The sequence below is a fragment of the Quercus lobata genome, chromosome 3 (genome assembly GCF_001633185.2).
Source record: "Quercus lobata isolate SW786 chromosome 3, ValleyOak3.0 Primary Assembly, whole genome shotgun sequence".
Lineage (NCBI taxonomy): Eukaryota > Viridiplantae > Streptophyta > Magnoliopsida > Fagales > Fagaceae > Quercus > Quercus lobata.
Window position 1 is genome coordinate 57,871,638 of NC_044906.1, and position 16,522 is coordinate 57,888,159.

Consider the following 16,522-nt stretch of genomic DNA (forward strand, 5'->3'; position numbering starts at 1 on the left):
GAGGGAGAGTGACGACAGCAAGAGGCTAGGAAAACTGAAGAGAAAGAAGTGAAATACAAGGGTTTTATATGCCAACTAAAGGAAGATTAGTGGGCTAACTAAAAGGACTAGACCTCCAGCGACTACTGTGCAGATTTGACGCCCAATGGGTTATTCATTAAATGCCCAACAAGCTACTCAGATGCTCACCAACGGATATAACAAAATCAAATTTGGGCTAAAAGATAGAGAGGGAAAAAGTGAGGCGCAAGCAAGATAAAGCAAACCCAAGCCCAAGCCAACATGTGGTCCATTGTATTCCAACTTACCACTTAAGATATGCAAAGGCTTATAAACTTATAACAAGGTTTATTCCTAACCAATGTGGGATACAAAACAAAGGTTAAGTGTTTGAAACACACTCACTCCAACAAATCTTGGATTTCATCTAGTACTTGAAAAATAAAGCAATTCATGAGAAGAAGATGCCCACAATTGAAGAATTGGAAAGAGCCACCCAAAGAAAGTTCATTGATCATTGGGCTATAATGAGTCATAATAATATGAATCATCCTAGAGCTATTGACCGAAGCTGCCACTGATTGAATCCAAAAAAAAATGATATATATCAAAATTAATTATAATGTTGCTACTGGTCTTAATTGGTCCATCATTGCCTTGATAGCTGGAGATTGGAGAGGGAACTTGTTATTTGCCTTTACAGCAAGGGTGGACACTAGCTCCTTTGTCCAAGCTGAGACTCAAGGCTTGAGATGGGCAATTGAGCTGGTGCATAAACATAATTTGGACAATGTCTGTATCGAAAGAGACTGCAAGACCTGCATTCAAGCTCGATCCTAAATTGATTAAGCCACCACTTAGAACATTGGCAACATTTTGGAGGAAACAGCTATAAATGCAAGCAAAATCCATTCTATTACTCTTAGATGGATTCCTAGAGAAGCAAATAAAGCCCCACATGTTCTTGGACGCTGATCTGTAGCCAATCATGTTTTTAGTTATTTTGATTTTTGTTCTGCTCCTCCTGTGCTTAAAGATGTTATACTGGACGAAGCCTTGTATGTATCTTCTTTGTTTGGTTGTTGAATAAAAGTTTTCTTCCTAGAAAAAAAAAAGACCAATCTTTTTCATTATCCTATTCCAGTGGTTTATTTTTTGGACTTTCCATGTCAAGAAACTTCACTAAGGGTGTGTTTGGATACTGTTTATTGTTGAAAATTGAAAACTTATTACTGAAAATACTGTAACAAAATAATTTTTAAAGGTATGAATAGTGTCATCGGACCCAATTTTAAAGTTAGATTTACATTTTTCCGTACTTGCGGATTTTGTGAACAATGCATAAGACCTAGCCAAAAAACGTAGACGCCAACACAAACACAAATGTTTGCCCCAAAAATTTATCTTTCATAAGGTATACTTTATTTATTTATTTATTTTTCAAATTTCACCCACAAAATAAAAATATACATATGTTCACATTTATTCAGATGGAAAACTTTTTTTAGGGGGCTAAAGTATAAAAATGACTTGTTTACTTCTGTTTAGTAGCAAACTTGCAACTCTAAGAAGGTCATTAGGAATGATTTTTTTTTTTTTAAGATTATATTTATGATATTTTGTTAAGTGTGTAACGTTGCTAAAAATGTTTTTCAATTTATCGAGCTTATTTTTCTTATCCCCAGAAACTTTTTCCCCGTTAGCTTATGTTTAATTTCAATAGTAGTAAACGCCAGAAAATGCAGAAACCGTTTTCCAGAAAAAAATTCCATCGAAATCAATGAAGCTTTAAACTATTGGCCAAATGGTATCTTTTATAATGGTTGTGCCAGTGTTACATAGCTTTAGAAAAACAGTTTCTCAGAAGAGATGGAATCGCATTTAGAGTTATAGAGACAAAGGGGATCATGGCCCCCACTGGCTCCTAAATATTTGTGTATAGTAGATTAAATTACGTACTATGCACAAAAGTTTATATATATTAAATTATGAACTGACATGCACCTATATGCCCCCCTCCTAAAAATAGGGTTTTATAGTTAATTAATACTGTTATCATATTGAAGATGTCAACTATTTTAAGTAGTGTTGTCAACTTGTTCACGATCACTAGTATCTCGAGGTGGATCCGGATCCTCTCCATTTCAATATGAAATGGAGAGTGTTCAGTTAAAGGCTAAGATTGATTTAAAATCAATCTATGGCCTAAAATCAGCCACGCCATTTAAAATACACTTAACAGAGCAATGAGTCATAAGTAACGTTAGTTTTCAACGTTTCTTCTGTCTTCTCACTATCTCTGTGTCTCTCATCAAAAATCCATGGCTCCTCTCTCTCACCTCAACCGACTTTCTCCCTCACTCTCCCTAGTGATCCACTCTCTCAACCCTGACTGCGCCTCCACCAGTCTCTCCACCTCCACGCTTGCTTTCTGCCTCTCCCTCAACCCCTTCGTCACCGCTTCCCAAATTCCCAACTCAAACCCATAAGCAAAAACAAAGAAAAAACAGTAAACAGTAACTCACCAGCTCTGATCCCAACCCCACACATTTACACCCTTTTTAGACCCAGATCAGAGAGAGTAAGGGTTGGGGTTTGAAGAGAATCAGGTGTTTAAGTCAGAATTTGATGCTTTTCAGACCCAGATAAGAGAAAGTAAGGGTTAGGGTTTGGATAGAATCAGTTAAGAGAGAAGTTGATGCTCAATCTCCATGGCTACAACTAGCAGCCACCGTGTTCTGCTCCACCAATTCCGACGGTGGTTCTGGTAAAGTTCCTCTGTCTCTCTCTTTGATTTTTCCTTCTTTTAATTTTCTCAACAAAAAAGAAGATTTTTTAATTTTTTGTATTGTATTAGGATTTCGTTTTCTTTTGATAAAGAAATTGAATTCCCTGTTGTACTTGGGAAAAAAATAATGTGGAATTTGTGTTATTCGATACAGATTTGGTTCAAGTGAAAAGACAACAAAAGAACAGAATCTGTATGTATACTAAAGTAAATGATGATTTACCTATGATACTAAATCTATGATTTTTTCCTCTGATCCTGATTTCTTTGCCTAAGAGTATCCATTTCTTATTCCTTAGTTTCTTTCACTGAAACAAAACTATGATTCTTAGCTTGATAATAATTTCTTAGTTTGAAGTTTGTCACAATGGATCAGTTTTTTTCTCATTCCCTATGTTACTACTGTGGTTTGAGTTGTGAAATGCATTGAAGATGTTTGAGAAAATATACCTACTGAAATCCAACTTACTTGGTCTTGGGTGTTTGTGTTTCCCTAGGTTATCAATTAAGTAGAGTAGTGTATGTGTTCGTTTTGACACTTTAATGATCTAAAATCTAGTTTATTTGATGGAAAACCAAATTGTGCAAGTATCTTTGTTAGGGGCTTTGTAATGAGAGTGTTGTGCATCTGTCTCCTTAGGTTATAATTAATTGGAATAATACATGTGTTTTTGTCACATTTTTGAGCCTATAGAGTAAAAATATTTCATTTTAAGTCATAGTATCAAGAAATATGTAAATGTATGTAATTATTTGGCATAATTAAACAGCCATGTGATGCATCAGTAAGTATTGGGCTATTGATTCACTTTTGGGCTATTGATGTGGTTTATATACTGTTCTTACAATTAACAGCTCAGATGCACTGTTTATTTATTTATTTTTCAAAATTTTTTTATACTGAAGTACTGATGAGTTTAGTTTTTGCAGATAAGCAAGGCACTTGTTGGAGCTGACAGAAAAGATCCGATGAGGAAGTTGCCAAAATTTATATATGATGAGGAGAAAACTTTGGAGGTGAGAAGCTGTTCCTGCATTTGCAATCCTTTAAATTATTCATTATGTGTGTATGCATGTTTGATAATGTGTTCAGCTTTGAAAGTAAAGTCTTTTTGGTTACAAATAAAGGCCTAGTTATGGTTGGTTGTCATAAGAAAAACAAGAAAAATATAATGGTTCGTATGTATAAGTAAGCTTTATGAATTGTGCTTCAATAAAAAAAGAAAAAGAAAAAGAAACACTGTACAAATTGTTTGTGTTAACTTGTATTTTCATCCTTTTTTAACTATTATTGATATTGTTTTAGTTATCATTTTTTTTTAAATGTTTGCAATGCATTGATATTGCATTGGTGGTCTGATGACTACAGAGAACCCGCAAAATATTAACAAAGAAGATTGCTCAGTTGAATTCAGCCATAGACGATGTTTCTGCTCAGCTTCATAGAGATGATGCCCCTAATGGAGCTGCAGTGAATTCAAATGAAGTTGGAGCTTCAATGTAACAGAATATTTTTTGTAATTGCCATATAAACCATCACTACTTACGTGTGATTAGTGCTAGAAAAACAATGTTTTGAATCCTTTATCCCTTTTAATTTTCTATTCGGTTAATAAATTCAAGTTGATTGTACTTATATAAAAAATTTACTAGAAAAGATAGCAAAATATGATTTGTTTCACAGTAATTTTCTCTTAGTAGTAATTATTTATATTTAGGTACTAATTGTTCTCTCACGTGGTATTCTCACATTCCTACAATAGAGTATTGTGGATTTTTTTTTTTTTTTCACACAATTAGTAGCAGATTTTCCACTTGAGATTGCACACTTGAGCTTATGAATAGTGTAATGGTTTTAACTCTCTCCCTTTCCTTTTTCTTGTTTTGTATTAAAATAAAATTTCAAAGAATCCTTAGCTGCTAGTGCTTAACTTCAAGATGCATTCTATTTGTTGTTGTCGGATTTCTAATAATAATTTGATTTTTAACTTTTGGCTTTAGAAGCATCGGTCATACAGCAAAAAAATTGAAGCACGACCATTCTCAGTTGAGGAGCATCTACAGTATCTACTGTAAATTTGTTGTGGCTGGCAGTATTCCACCTCATATTACTTATCTTAAAGAATGTAAAATTGCTGCACAAGTAATATATAACTATGCTAGTTTCTCCAAGCTATGGCCTTTGATTTTGTTAGCAATAAATATGTTAGGATTGCTTTTAAGTATCTTATAAATCTTTAAGAAACTAATCTTTAATTGCTTCAGTGACTCCAAATCAGTCATCACAAAGTACTTATATAAAAGGCACAACTAGAGCGCATAAAAGCTAGTAATTTCTTCTGAAAGACAAGCTCATAATTATGATTCTCAAAGACAACAAAAATTCATTGAAATTTTTATCTATAGCCAAATGAACAAAACCCAAAACAAAAAGGCTTTATAGCTTAGCTAAATTAGCTTTACAATATAAATATGTGATTTCAGTATTTCAAGAAAGCCAAAATAGCTACATCTTGATTTTGATCCCAACTAAAATAGATATGAGTCATGTTCTTTATATCTAAAATTTCATGAACAATTTCTCCCAAAAAAAAAAAAAAAAAATTGTGAACAAAGCCAGCTTCATGGTCTTCACTAATCCCTCTAGCACTTGCCTTTTCTCGCTCTCAGTGATCAAAAGAAGAATAGCATACCTATAATCATGCCATTCAACCTAAAAAAAGAATGAAAGAGTGATTTCATTGATAAACATATATCAAAATTTCTAAAAAACTTGATCTAGTAGTAAAGAAACTTGATAAATGATAATAAGACCAAAAAAATTTCCTATCACCACCATCACATCCATTTACAACTAATCCAATCGCCTAGAAGGACTTGAAACTTTTATGGGAACAGTTAAAACATAAAAATTAGTTCAAGCAGGGATTCGTTTGCTTCACAGTGAGTAGCTTGAAAGTCACAAGCTTGAGCTATTTGTATCAAGCCTTTTTGCTACACAGAACTCCAAGCCATAATTCAACTAAAACTACCCAAATACTCACAAGTTGATCATGATAATGGAATTGTACCCAAATACTGCCCATGAATTTAGCTACAAGAAAGCATGTCTCTAGTAAAAAAAGAACTTTATTTTTTCTGTGCAAGAAGTAGTGCTGCAAGTTTGCTTACACTTTGGAAACAAGCAAGAGAGTCCCAAAAATCAACCAATATCTAATAAGCTATGATAAATCCTAAAGCCCCCATATCTGCTAACTGCTAAGGAGTATAACCAAATCATAAGTAGAGCTAACCTTATAGAACTTTGACACCTGTTCTCACCATTGTTTCAAATGAAGCTAATTTGATCAAATTCAACAAACTATTCTTCTCAATTATAGACAATGGCCTTTTGGCCACTGTTTACAAATCAGATTTTTCATGAAAGACATAAAACAAGCACAAAATAAAAATTCAACCTTTAGCCAACTAAAAACACATTTTGAAGAAATAACACTTTGGAAACAAACAAGACAGTCCCAAAAAACAACCAATTATTCAACCAGTATGTACTAGAATAGGATAAATCCTAAAGCCTTCGTATCAATCTAAGATATCAGCTAATTGCTAAGGAGTACAATCAGATCATAAGTATATCTAACCCAATGGCACTTCACAACTCCCTGTATGAGGGAGTTTGACCATCAATTCTCACCAGTCTTTCAAATAGATCTACTTTGATCAAATTCAACAAAACTATTCGGCTCGATTATTACCAATGACATATCAAATTAAAAACATACAAGACAAGATTATGATTAAAAAAATTCCTAACTTTTGAGGAATTCATTTCAAAGGTCTGCTAGAGCAAATACTCGCTCACTATTAAGCAATTAAAAAAAAAAAATCATTATTTGAAGTAATTTTCGGTTTATAGCTAATCAAGAAAAACATGGAACATGAATTAGAAAAATTCATGAACACTGACAATGGAAAAAACGCATTCATCAACTTAAAGATTATGATGAATATATAACAACTTTAAATCAGCAAAACAAAACTTAGCAAAGTTTGGGATTTAGTCCGGTGAAAAATGACAAAAGATAAATGCTTGTTTATTTAAAAGGAAAACAAGTAGGTAAACCATCATTTACTTTAGTATACATATAGATTCTGTTTTTTTGTTGTCTTTTCACTTGAACAAAATTTGTATCGAATAGCAGGATCAGAGCTGGTGAGTTACTGTTTACTGTTTTTTCTTTGTTTTTGCTTATGGGTTTGAGTTGGGAATGCAGGAAGCGGTGACGAAGGGGTTGAGGGAGAGGCAGAGAGCAAGCGTGGAGGTGGAGAGACTGGTGGAGGCACAGTCGGGGTTGAGAAAGTGGAGCGCTAGGGAGAGTGAGGGAGAAAGTCGGTTGAGGTGAGAGAGAGGAGTCATGGATTTTTGATGAGAGAGACAGAGAAAGTGAGAAGACAGAAGAAACGTTGAAAACTAACATTACTTATGACTCATTGCTCTGTTAAGTGTATTTTAAATGGCGTGCCTGATTTTAGGCCATAGATTGATTTTGAATCAATCTTAGCCTTTAACTGGACACTCTCCATTTCATATTGAAATGGAGAGGATCCAAATCCATCTCGGGGTGTCCTCACCCCTCCGTACTCTCTTTATGGAATTAATTTCAATAAAAGAAGAAAAAATCTTGAACAATTAATCTTATTATTGATTCAATTTTCTCGACAACGATTTGCTTAAATTTTGTGGTTGAAAAATATATCATTTTTTTTTTCTTTTCTCGTTTGTTGTTTTTGGATGGAGTATTTGATTTTTTCAATGAAAATTTCAAATGATAGGGTTTAAACCCGTCATTTAGTGATTCCATGGTTTGGTTGGATAAAAATCTCACTTACCTAATTCAGTATAAATTTTATTTTATATTAATAGTAAATAATTAATTAATAAATCTAATAGAATGGGTTTCACTTGTCTAAATAAAAGACTACTCTAGATAGCTACATTTGTTTTCTCCAACCGTCAACCATTTACTTAGTTGGTATCGAATAAGAAATAAAATATTATTTGCTAGTCTAGTTTTGGGTTTCAACAACTTTTCTTGAGTAGTTTCTTGTATCTCTAAAATATACTATTTGTGAAAACTTGGACATAATTAAATTAAGACTCAAATACATAAAAAGTAAGTTTTAACTCAGATATGCCAATATATAAAACTATAACCTTAACAAAGAAGTTTACACTTTCTATTCATAACATAACAATATTTGAAAAAGACAAAAAATAATGTTATTTTTTCCTATGACAATTATACATTTGAATCTAACTTGAGAACTAAATTTACTACGTCTAGGGAATTATATATATATACATAAAATAATAATAATAATAATTAGTAAATAAATGTTCATCCAAGCCCTCCCACAAAGGCCCAATCTAGAAAATTAGACGATTTTCAAACTTATCAATATTAAAAGTTCACCTCGAAAAATATCTCCTTATGGGCAGTTCCTTGCTCAAATAAATTTGAGAATGGGTTCTGTCTTCTGTGCTTACTAGTTACTACAATAATTTTATTTATATATAAGGACATTGTATCGTAGAGGACATGTGAACCCAAAGTGTTTATTATGAGTTTATGACCAATTAAAAAAAAAAAAAAAAAAACCAGCTGTAGAAGGTGGATCAATACCACGTTCCTAACGCTGCAACTCAAAAGCTTCCTTTACCCTTCTTCTCTTTCCTTCTTGCCTATAAAATTCGTCCATAAACTCCTTGTAACTATAGTTTCGATACTTTGGTGGGTGCTCCTCATCAATCAAATCCTCAATAGGACCTATCACAATGTCATTATTTGGTGCATAGAACATTGCCAATGATACTCGTGGCAACCACTTGTTGGTTACGGCCCTGTGATCTACACTCTTGTACCTTCCATTACTCAGAACCTGCATAAATTGAAAGCATGATCAGCTTTAAAAAAAAAAAAAGCAGAGAGAAAGAAAAAACTCGATGTATATATAATCCACTAACAAAATTTGGAAGGAGATAATATTCTTTTTGTAATCGGTTAATCTAGAAGTTAGAAATCCACACGTTTTGTTCGATTTTAAATTGAGCAGTACATTTTATTTTCAACAATAAGCTACATTAATAATAGTGACCATCACACAAAGCCACCTAATGATAAAGACAATTGACTAGTTGGCTATATCCATTCGGGAAAAAACACACGTGACAAGACTAATCAGCTATCCTTCCCAATGAATGATGTCATATATGCTATAATCGAAGTTCTTCACCAAATATTTGCAACCATCTATGGCGAAGACTTTTTCATTCATAATTCTTTCTTTATCATCTTATATTTTATGAGTCTAGCGATGATATTTAGCTTACTTAGTTTTTAATGAACACTCTTTTAAGCAAGAATAAAAAAAAAGAAGATAATAAAAGACGTGTCATCGAAGTTTTCCATTAGATAAAATTAGAAGTCTAGAAGATTTAAACCTAGTAAATCAGTATTCTCTAGATAACAAATACTTATATCATTATTCTAAGCATGAATACTATATAAAACTAAAAATGTGTAAAGAAAAATTTTGGGATATTAAAATTTAGTCCCAAGACAGTTTTTGGGATATTTGAGATATCAAAATGAAATATTCTAGGAATCATAAGATTTTGTTAAGAGTTAACTAAGAGAGAATCGGTAAGAGGAATTTGCTAATTTCCAAAAGATAGAGGGGAAAATTGGGGAGGGGGGAAATGAAACTATCCTTTTTAATTGTGCATGAAAAGTGAATTTTGACTCATTAAATTTGACTAAACAAGACGAAAAGTCTAAGAACACAACAAAATGTTACGACATTTTCACAATACCTTTATCTTTGGTTATGGTGAATTCTAGTTTGATTTTATTATTATTATTATTATTATTATTATTATTATTATTATATATTTACCTATAAGGAACTTCCATCTCAGTAGTCATGAAAATATTGTGATAATAATAAAGTGTCATGATATTTTCACAATATATATATTTTCAATTGTGATAGGTTCTAGTATGATATTTTATTTTGATATACAAAGAACTTATACTTAACAACTGCAAAACTTTTATTTTTTTATTTTTATTTATAGTGGTTGTGAAAATATTGTGACAATAACAAAATATCACAACATTTTCATAATATTTTTATTTTTAGTTGTGGTTGGTCTCAATATCATATTTTATTATTATATTTATTAAATTATGACCAATAAAAAACTAACACCTCAATAATTGTAAAAATATTATGACAATTTGTTGTATTAATAAAACATTGTATCGTTAGAGAAAAAAACTTAGATAGTTCCAAGTTCTTATAAAGGGTGTGGGCTCCATGATGAGACCCGCGTGTGAGGCCCGCACTCTCTGTAAGAGTCCACAGCACTACAAACTACCTAATAATTGACGGTATCAAGTATCAACACATAAATATTTTAAAAAAATATATAACCAAAGAAAAAGAAAAATGGGCACAAACCAAACTGGCCCACTTGAAAAATTAAATAAAAGGCCAGCTCAAGCAAATTACAAATCTGGCCTGAAACAATGAGTTTTTGCTTCATCTAATAGAACGGATTATTATTTGTCTTTTTTGCTGAAGAAATAATAATTTTCATGAAGTAAAAGTTGAAAAATAAGGCGGCTACCTGAATTTGATCAGCGAGATTGACGACAAAAGAATGAGGCACAGGGTCAACAGGTACCCATTTCTCCTCTTTAATCACTTGGAGGCCAGTCACCCCCTCTGACTGCAACAGTACAGTGAGTGCAACAATATCATTATGAGCAGGAATCCCCATTGTGAGCTCTGGGTCTGGACATGGTGGGTAGTAATTTGCTTGTGAATAAAGGGAAGCCCTCTCACCTATCTTCTTCTTTAAACAATCCTTCTCTAGACCAAGCCCTTGGGATATCAAGCTCAAAAGCCTATCCATCAAAGCTCCAATCTCCTTTGCATACTCAGCAAAAACTTCTCTGTAACAATCAAACAAAATATGCATGATTTGAAAGTGTTATTGAGCTAGTGTAATCAGTCAATCATAGGCTAAGTTTGGTATCCAAAAGAAGAAATACAAAAAAAAAAAGGATGCAAAGTGAGGTAGAGATACCGATACTGAGGAGGATTTGTGGGTAACAAATGAGTGAAATCTTCTATAGGATGCCAAGGGTGAGAGAAGGTCTCACTCCACATTATGACCTTTCCAAGGCCTTCATACTTTTGGTAATAATTGAAAACTTTTACTTGCTTGGTATGATCTTTTGTAAGATATTGCGCCCTTTCCTCATGAGGCAATTGGAAGAACTCTGTCACCACAGCCAACACTTTTTGGCATAATTCTTTGGGGACTCCATGGTTGATAATCTGAAAGAAACCATATTCCTCACAAGCTTGTGATATCTTTGAAACTAAGGGGGATGACCCTTGACCCTCATCAATTTCATGATCATTTAAGTCGATTATAGGGATTGAATCCGAAGGAAATACCTTTGAGAGGATAGGCCTTTTGAATTCTGGAAGAATGAAATCAGGAGAGAGGGAGAGAGGTGTGTTATTGGCTAATTGAAAGGGTACTTTCATCTCCATGAAAAGATAAGAGAGGAGCTCTGGTTGAAGCAACAATGAGTTGATCAAGACTGACTTATATTATACTAAAAAAGGTGTTTTTGAGATCTCTGTGTGAACAGAAAGATATTGCGGACCAGAAGAAATTGATCTTGTTATTATAGTAATGATATGACTTAGGATAAAAGTTAATGAATAACATTAGACTTCCAATAGTAGAATCTTGAAATCGCGTGCTCATTAAAATATCATAAATAACGTTACTGTACAAAGGAGAGTTATCGTTTGGAATGTCATTCCATTGGCAGCACATGACATCTAAGTCCATGGTTTTTCATTTCAAGGAGTTCGTCATTTTGGCATGATATTGGTAGTAAGGCCTTTGTTTCAAGTTTTTATCCTCTGTTTTATAAACTGCTGCTTGATCATGAAAATTTCGTCTTATTACCAGGGACGAATCTAGGATTTAGTTAGGGAGGCCGGAGCATAAACAAAAAAATATTTTAGTTACTAAGTGGTTGATTTTCCCATAATCTACGGATCAAATAAGAATTACATGATAAGAATTACATATATTATCTCACAAAAGCACTAATTGTTGATACTGAGTAAAGGCGAAGGCTAGAATCTAGATATATGCATTATGCATTAATTATAAATTTAATATTTCTCAAAGGATAGATTTACTAGTTTTCAATTAAAATTTTATCTAATTTAAAAATATTACTTATAGCATTATGAATTAGCAATATGGGCAACGTCGCAATTTTATTTTGTTACATTTGTGTGACATTTTTATTATATTATGTATTTGTTTTTGTCTCTTTATCTTTGTCACTCACCCACTACCCCCAATTTATAAGGCACTACTTTTCTTACCTTCACCTGTTTTTGCACACAGTCGAAGTCCCAAATGTCGAACAAGATTATATCTTTATAGAATCTCTCTATATAATTTAGTTTTATTCAAAAATCACAACTCAACTTAGTTCTCATTGTCTTAGACACTGTCAAAACAAATAAAACAGAGACTCCCAAACACAATTGTAAGGTTGAATTTATTCAACCATCTAATTGGCTTTATTCCGTGCCAAATTTGCTTGTATTTCAGCATTTAGTAACCCTGTATTTAGGTGGGCTTGTTGTAAGGGTAGTGAGTGAGATAGAGTGAAGTTTGCTTAAGACTGTGCAAGAAAACAGAGACTTGCGGCTTGGCCTAGTGGGTGACTCGCGGCTGCAAGCCGCCAGACGCAGCACACGTGCCAAGCATGCCAGAAGGCGAACAGTCATGCTAGCTGGAGCACTACAGGACAAAACAGGACAACTGGCCATACGGTTATCTCGCGACTGGATCTTGCGACTCAGTCAAGTTGCGAGGCCAAGTCGCGAGCCAGCCCTGTTTTGAAAAACCTGACGTTTCACATTCCTCTCTCACCCTAGTATATATACCCCTTATACTCACAAAAGAATGAGAGCTTCTAGAGAGAATTTTAAGAGAGAAACCCTAAAGAAAAACAAGATTGATTCACCCACAATTTATACATTAGAGTCTCTTCAAATTCCTCAACTCTCTTCCTCTCCATTGTCAAATCCTTGAGAGGCATTTTACCAAACCTTGTTCTCACCATATTCATCACTGTGAGAGGGCTGTTTGGATTTCTGGGAAGCAGTTAAGAAGGAACCAATCTACATTGGTTGATGCTACGGTCTAGTAGCGGAATTCGGGAAGTTAGAAAAGAAAAAGGTTCGGCGCAACCTTGTTGGAGCAAGAGGCTTAGAGGGCTTAGGTGCACTGGGTAGATTAGGCTTGGAGGGTCTATTGCTGTCCATGTATCCCAACTATATTTTCTAGTGGATTGTTTACCGCTTGGAGGGCGGCGGAGAGGTTTTACGCCGAGGGCTTCGGTTTCCTCTTCGATAACACATCGCGTGTTGTCTTTGTGTTTGCATCTTCCTTCCCTTTTATCTTTGCCTTTTTATCTACTGTGGGTTGTGATTTTAATTTGGCTTAGATAGTTTTTCCAATTCCATATTATAGCTTATGTTAATTTTCCGCACACTAGTTGTTTGACATAATGCTTGAATTGGTTAAGTTGTAATTTGGGGGTCTAAATGTTCAAGGGTGTTTATACACATATTTGAAATTTCAATTGGTATCAGAGCGGGTACACTTGTTGTGGTTTTATTACCTAAGTGTGATCCTAGACCCCTGTGTTGTGGTAGCTGTTATGGAAAATACCATGTTGAATTGTAGCTTAAGTATTTGTGAAAATGATTCTATGCATATGTCCGAAGGGTGTTTTACCAATGATCTTGTAGAGTTGTTAAAAACTAAGAAACATGCTAGGATATTTGTTCACATGCTGGAATATTTTGAGAATCAGAATCATGTCTTACACAGTAGCATATCTGGATCTAAATCATTGATTAAGAAATATAAAAGAAAGAATAGAATGTTGTGTGAGATGATTGAGAGTCTGAAAATGAAAGGTCAATTTGAAAGAAGCATGAAACCTGATAATGAGTTTTTGTTTGAAGGTCAAGAATGTTTGTCTCATGTGAGCTTATTTGTGCATACCTCATTGAAGGTGTTTAATGCATGTTTGTGGTATCTTGACAGTGGTTGTTCTCGCCATATGACAGGGGATAATTCACTGTTTAAGACACTCAAAGAAAAGGTTGGTGACTATGTGACATTTGGTGATGGAAGTCATGCTCAAGTCCTAGGCAAAGGAACTATTGAGATACCTGGATTACCGCTGTTGAAAGATGTGTTATACATAAAAGGGTTGAAGGCAAATCTGCTGAGTATCACTCAAATTTGTGATGATGATTTCCTGGTACAATTCTCTAAGAAGGGATGCTTGATCATCAATGAAGAAGGGATTCAGGTTTTGGAGGGAAATTGGACTACAGATAACTGTTATGGAATAGTTCCCACGACACCCATTTCGTGTAGAAGTGCTCGTGTGGATATGTTGGAGCTGTGGCATCATAGATTTGGGCATGCCAATTTCAAACAAGTAGCTAAAGTGTCCAAACTTGAAACAGTTGAGGGACTTCCTAAGTTTGGGAAGGTGAAGAAGACCATTTGTGGCGCATGCCAAATGGGAAAGCAAACAAAGGCAAGTCATCACAAAGTGAATGTGATTGCTACTTCTCGGTATTTGGAGTTACTTCATGTTGATCTAATGGGGCCTACCAGAACTGAAAGTCTAGGGGGAAAGAGATACATTATGGTCATTGTGGATGATTACTCAAGATACACTTGGGTTGAATTCCTTAGAGAAAAATCAGAAGCATGTGAGAGGTTGGAGATTCTGTGCAAGAAACTACAAAACGAGAAAGGGGTCCTTATTGCCAAAATTAGAAGTGATCATGGGAGGGAATTTGAGAATGCAAGATTCGAGTCTTTCTGTGAATAAAATGGAATCAAAAGAGAATTTTCAGCCCTCAAAACTCCACAACAAAAGGGAGTGGTAGAGAGGAAAAATCGGGTGATTCAGGAAATGGTAAGAGTCATGTTGCTTAACAAGCAAATACCTCAAAAATTTTGGGGAGAAGCTGTCAACACCTCGTGTCACATTGGCAATAGAATATTTTTCCGAGTAGGAACAAAGAAGACCGCCTATGAGATTTGGAATGGAAAGAAGCCTAGAGTGAAGTATTTCCGGGTGTTTGGAAGTAAATGCTATATCCTAAATGATCGGGAGAATCTTGGGAAGTTTGATGCGAGAAGTGATGAGGGTATTTTTCTTGGGTACTCTACTACGAGTTGGATGTATAGAGTTTTTAACAAGAGAACTAAGACAGTGATGGAGTCCATCAATGTCAAGATCGATGATGCCTTATCTAAGATGGAGATGATTGATGATGGAGAAGGGCCGAGCACCAAAGAGCCCGATGTTGAGGTCGAAGCTCTTGATATAGAAGGTGAAGAACCTACACTAGAAGAAGAATCGACTCCCATCAACCCAAGAATGGAAACGAGATCGATGTCTAGAACATCAAGTCCTCTTACTCCTCCGGAAGTCCATCCTCCTATCTCTCGAAGTGATGAAGTCTCCACATCAAAGAAGCCATCTTCAAGAGTAATTAAGAACCATCCGGAAAGCAACATCATAGGGTCTCTAGATGAAGGTCTTCGCCTCAGAAAAGGAAACATCCTGTTAGCCAATCATGTAACATATCACTGCTATCTTGCGTAATTTGAACCAAAAAGGGTAGAAGAGGCCCTTCAAGATGAGAATTGGGTTAAGTCAATGCATGAAGAGCCGAATCAGTTTGTGAGGAATGATGTGTGGGAACTTGCTCCAAGGCCTGAAAACGTTCATGTCATAGGCACAAAATGGATTTTCAGAAACAAAACTGATGAAGATGGAGAGATAATTCAAAACAAATCTCGGTTAGTAGCTCAAGGATACACTCAAGTAGAAGGAGTAGACTTTGATGAATCCTTCGCTCCTATGGCAAGACTCGAATCCATTCGAATTCTCATATCCATTGCATGCACTATGAACTTCAAACTCTATCAAATGGATGTAAAGTGTGCATTTCTGAATGGATATCTAAATGAAGAAGTGTTTGTTGAGCAACCAAAAGGATTTGAGGATTCTCACTTTCCAGATCATGTATTGAGATTGAAGAAAACCCTTTATGGCTTAAAACAAGCACCTAGAGCTTGGTATGATCGGCTTACACATTACCTTCTAGATAGAGGATTCAAAAAGGGGTATGCCGACCGAACTCAGTTTGTCAAAAATGATGAAGATTATCTCCTTGTGGCACAAGTTTATGTTGATGACATAGTGTTTGGGGCAACCATTGAAGATCATGCTATTAAATTTTCTGAGGAAATGAAGAAGGAATTTGAGATGAGTATGGTGGGGGAACTCACATTTTTCTTGGGTCTTCAAGTCAAACAACAAAAGAAGGGTATATTTGTTTCATAAGAGAAATATGCTAGAAACATTGTCAAGAAGTTTGGACTAGACTCCAAAAAACATGCCTCCACTCCCATGAGCTCATCTACTAAACTGAATGTTGATTCTTCTGGAGTAGAAGTAAGTCCTACCTTATATAGGAGTATCATTGGGAGTTTACTCTATCTTACAGCCAGTAGAC

General features: G+C 34.6%; 1 protein-coding gene across 1 annotated transcript; it reads right to left on the reverse strand.

Moving 5' to 3' along the window:
• Positions 1–8,246: 8,246 nt before the first annotated feature.
• LOC115982710 (protein DMR6-LIKE OXYGENASE 1-like) lies at positions 8,247–11,588 on the reverse strand. Its single transcript, XM_031105400.1, has 3 exons — positions 10,944–11,588; positions 10,482–10,809; positions 8,247–8,728 (listed from the first exon to the last, which is right to left on the reverse strand). The coding sequence occupies exons 1-3, from the start codon at positions 11,417–11,419 to the stop codon at positions 8,480–8,482; spliced, it is 1,053 nt and encodes a 350-aa protein (XP_030961260.1). The 5' UTR covers positions 11,420–11,588; the 3' UTR covers positions 8,247–8,479.
• Positions 11,589–16,522: the final 4,934 nt, after the last annotated feature.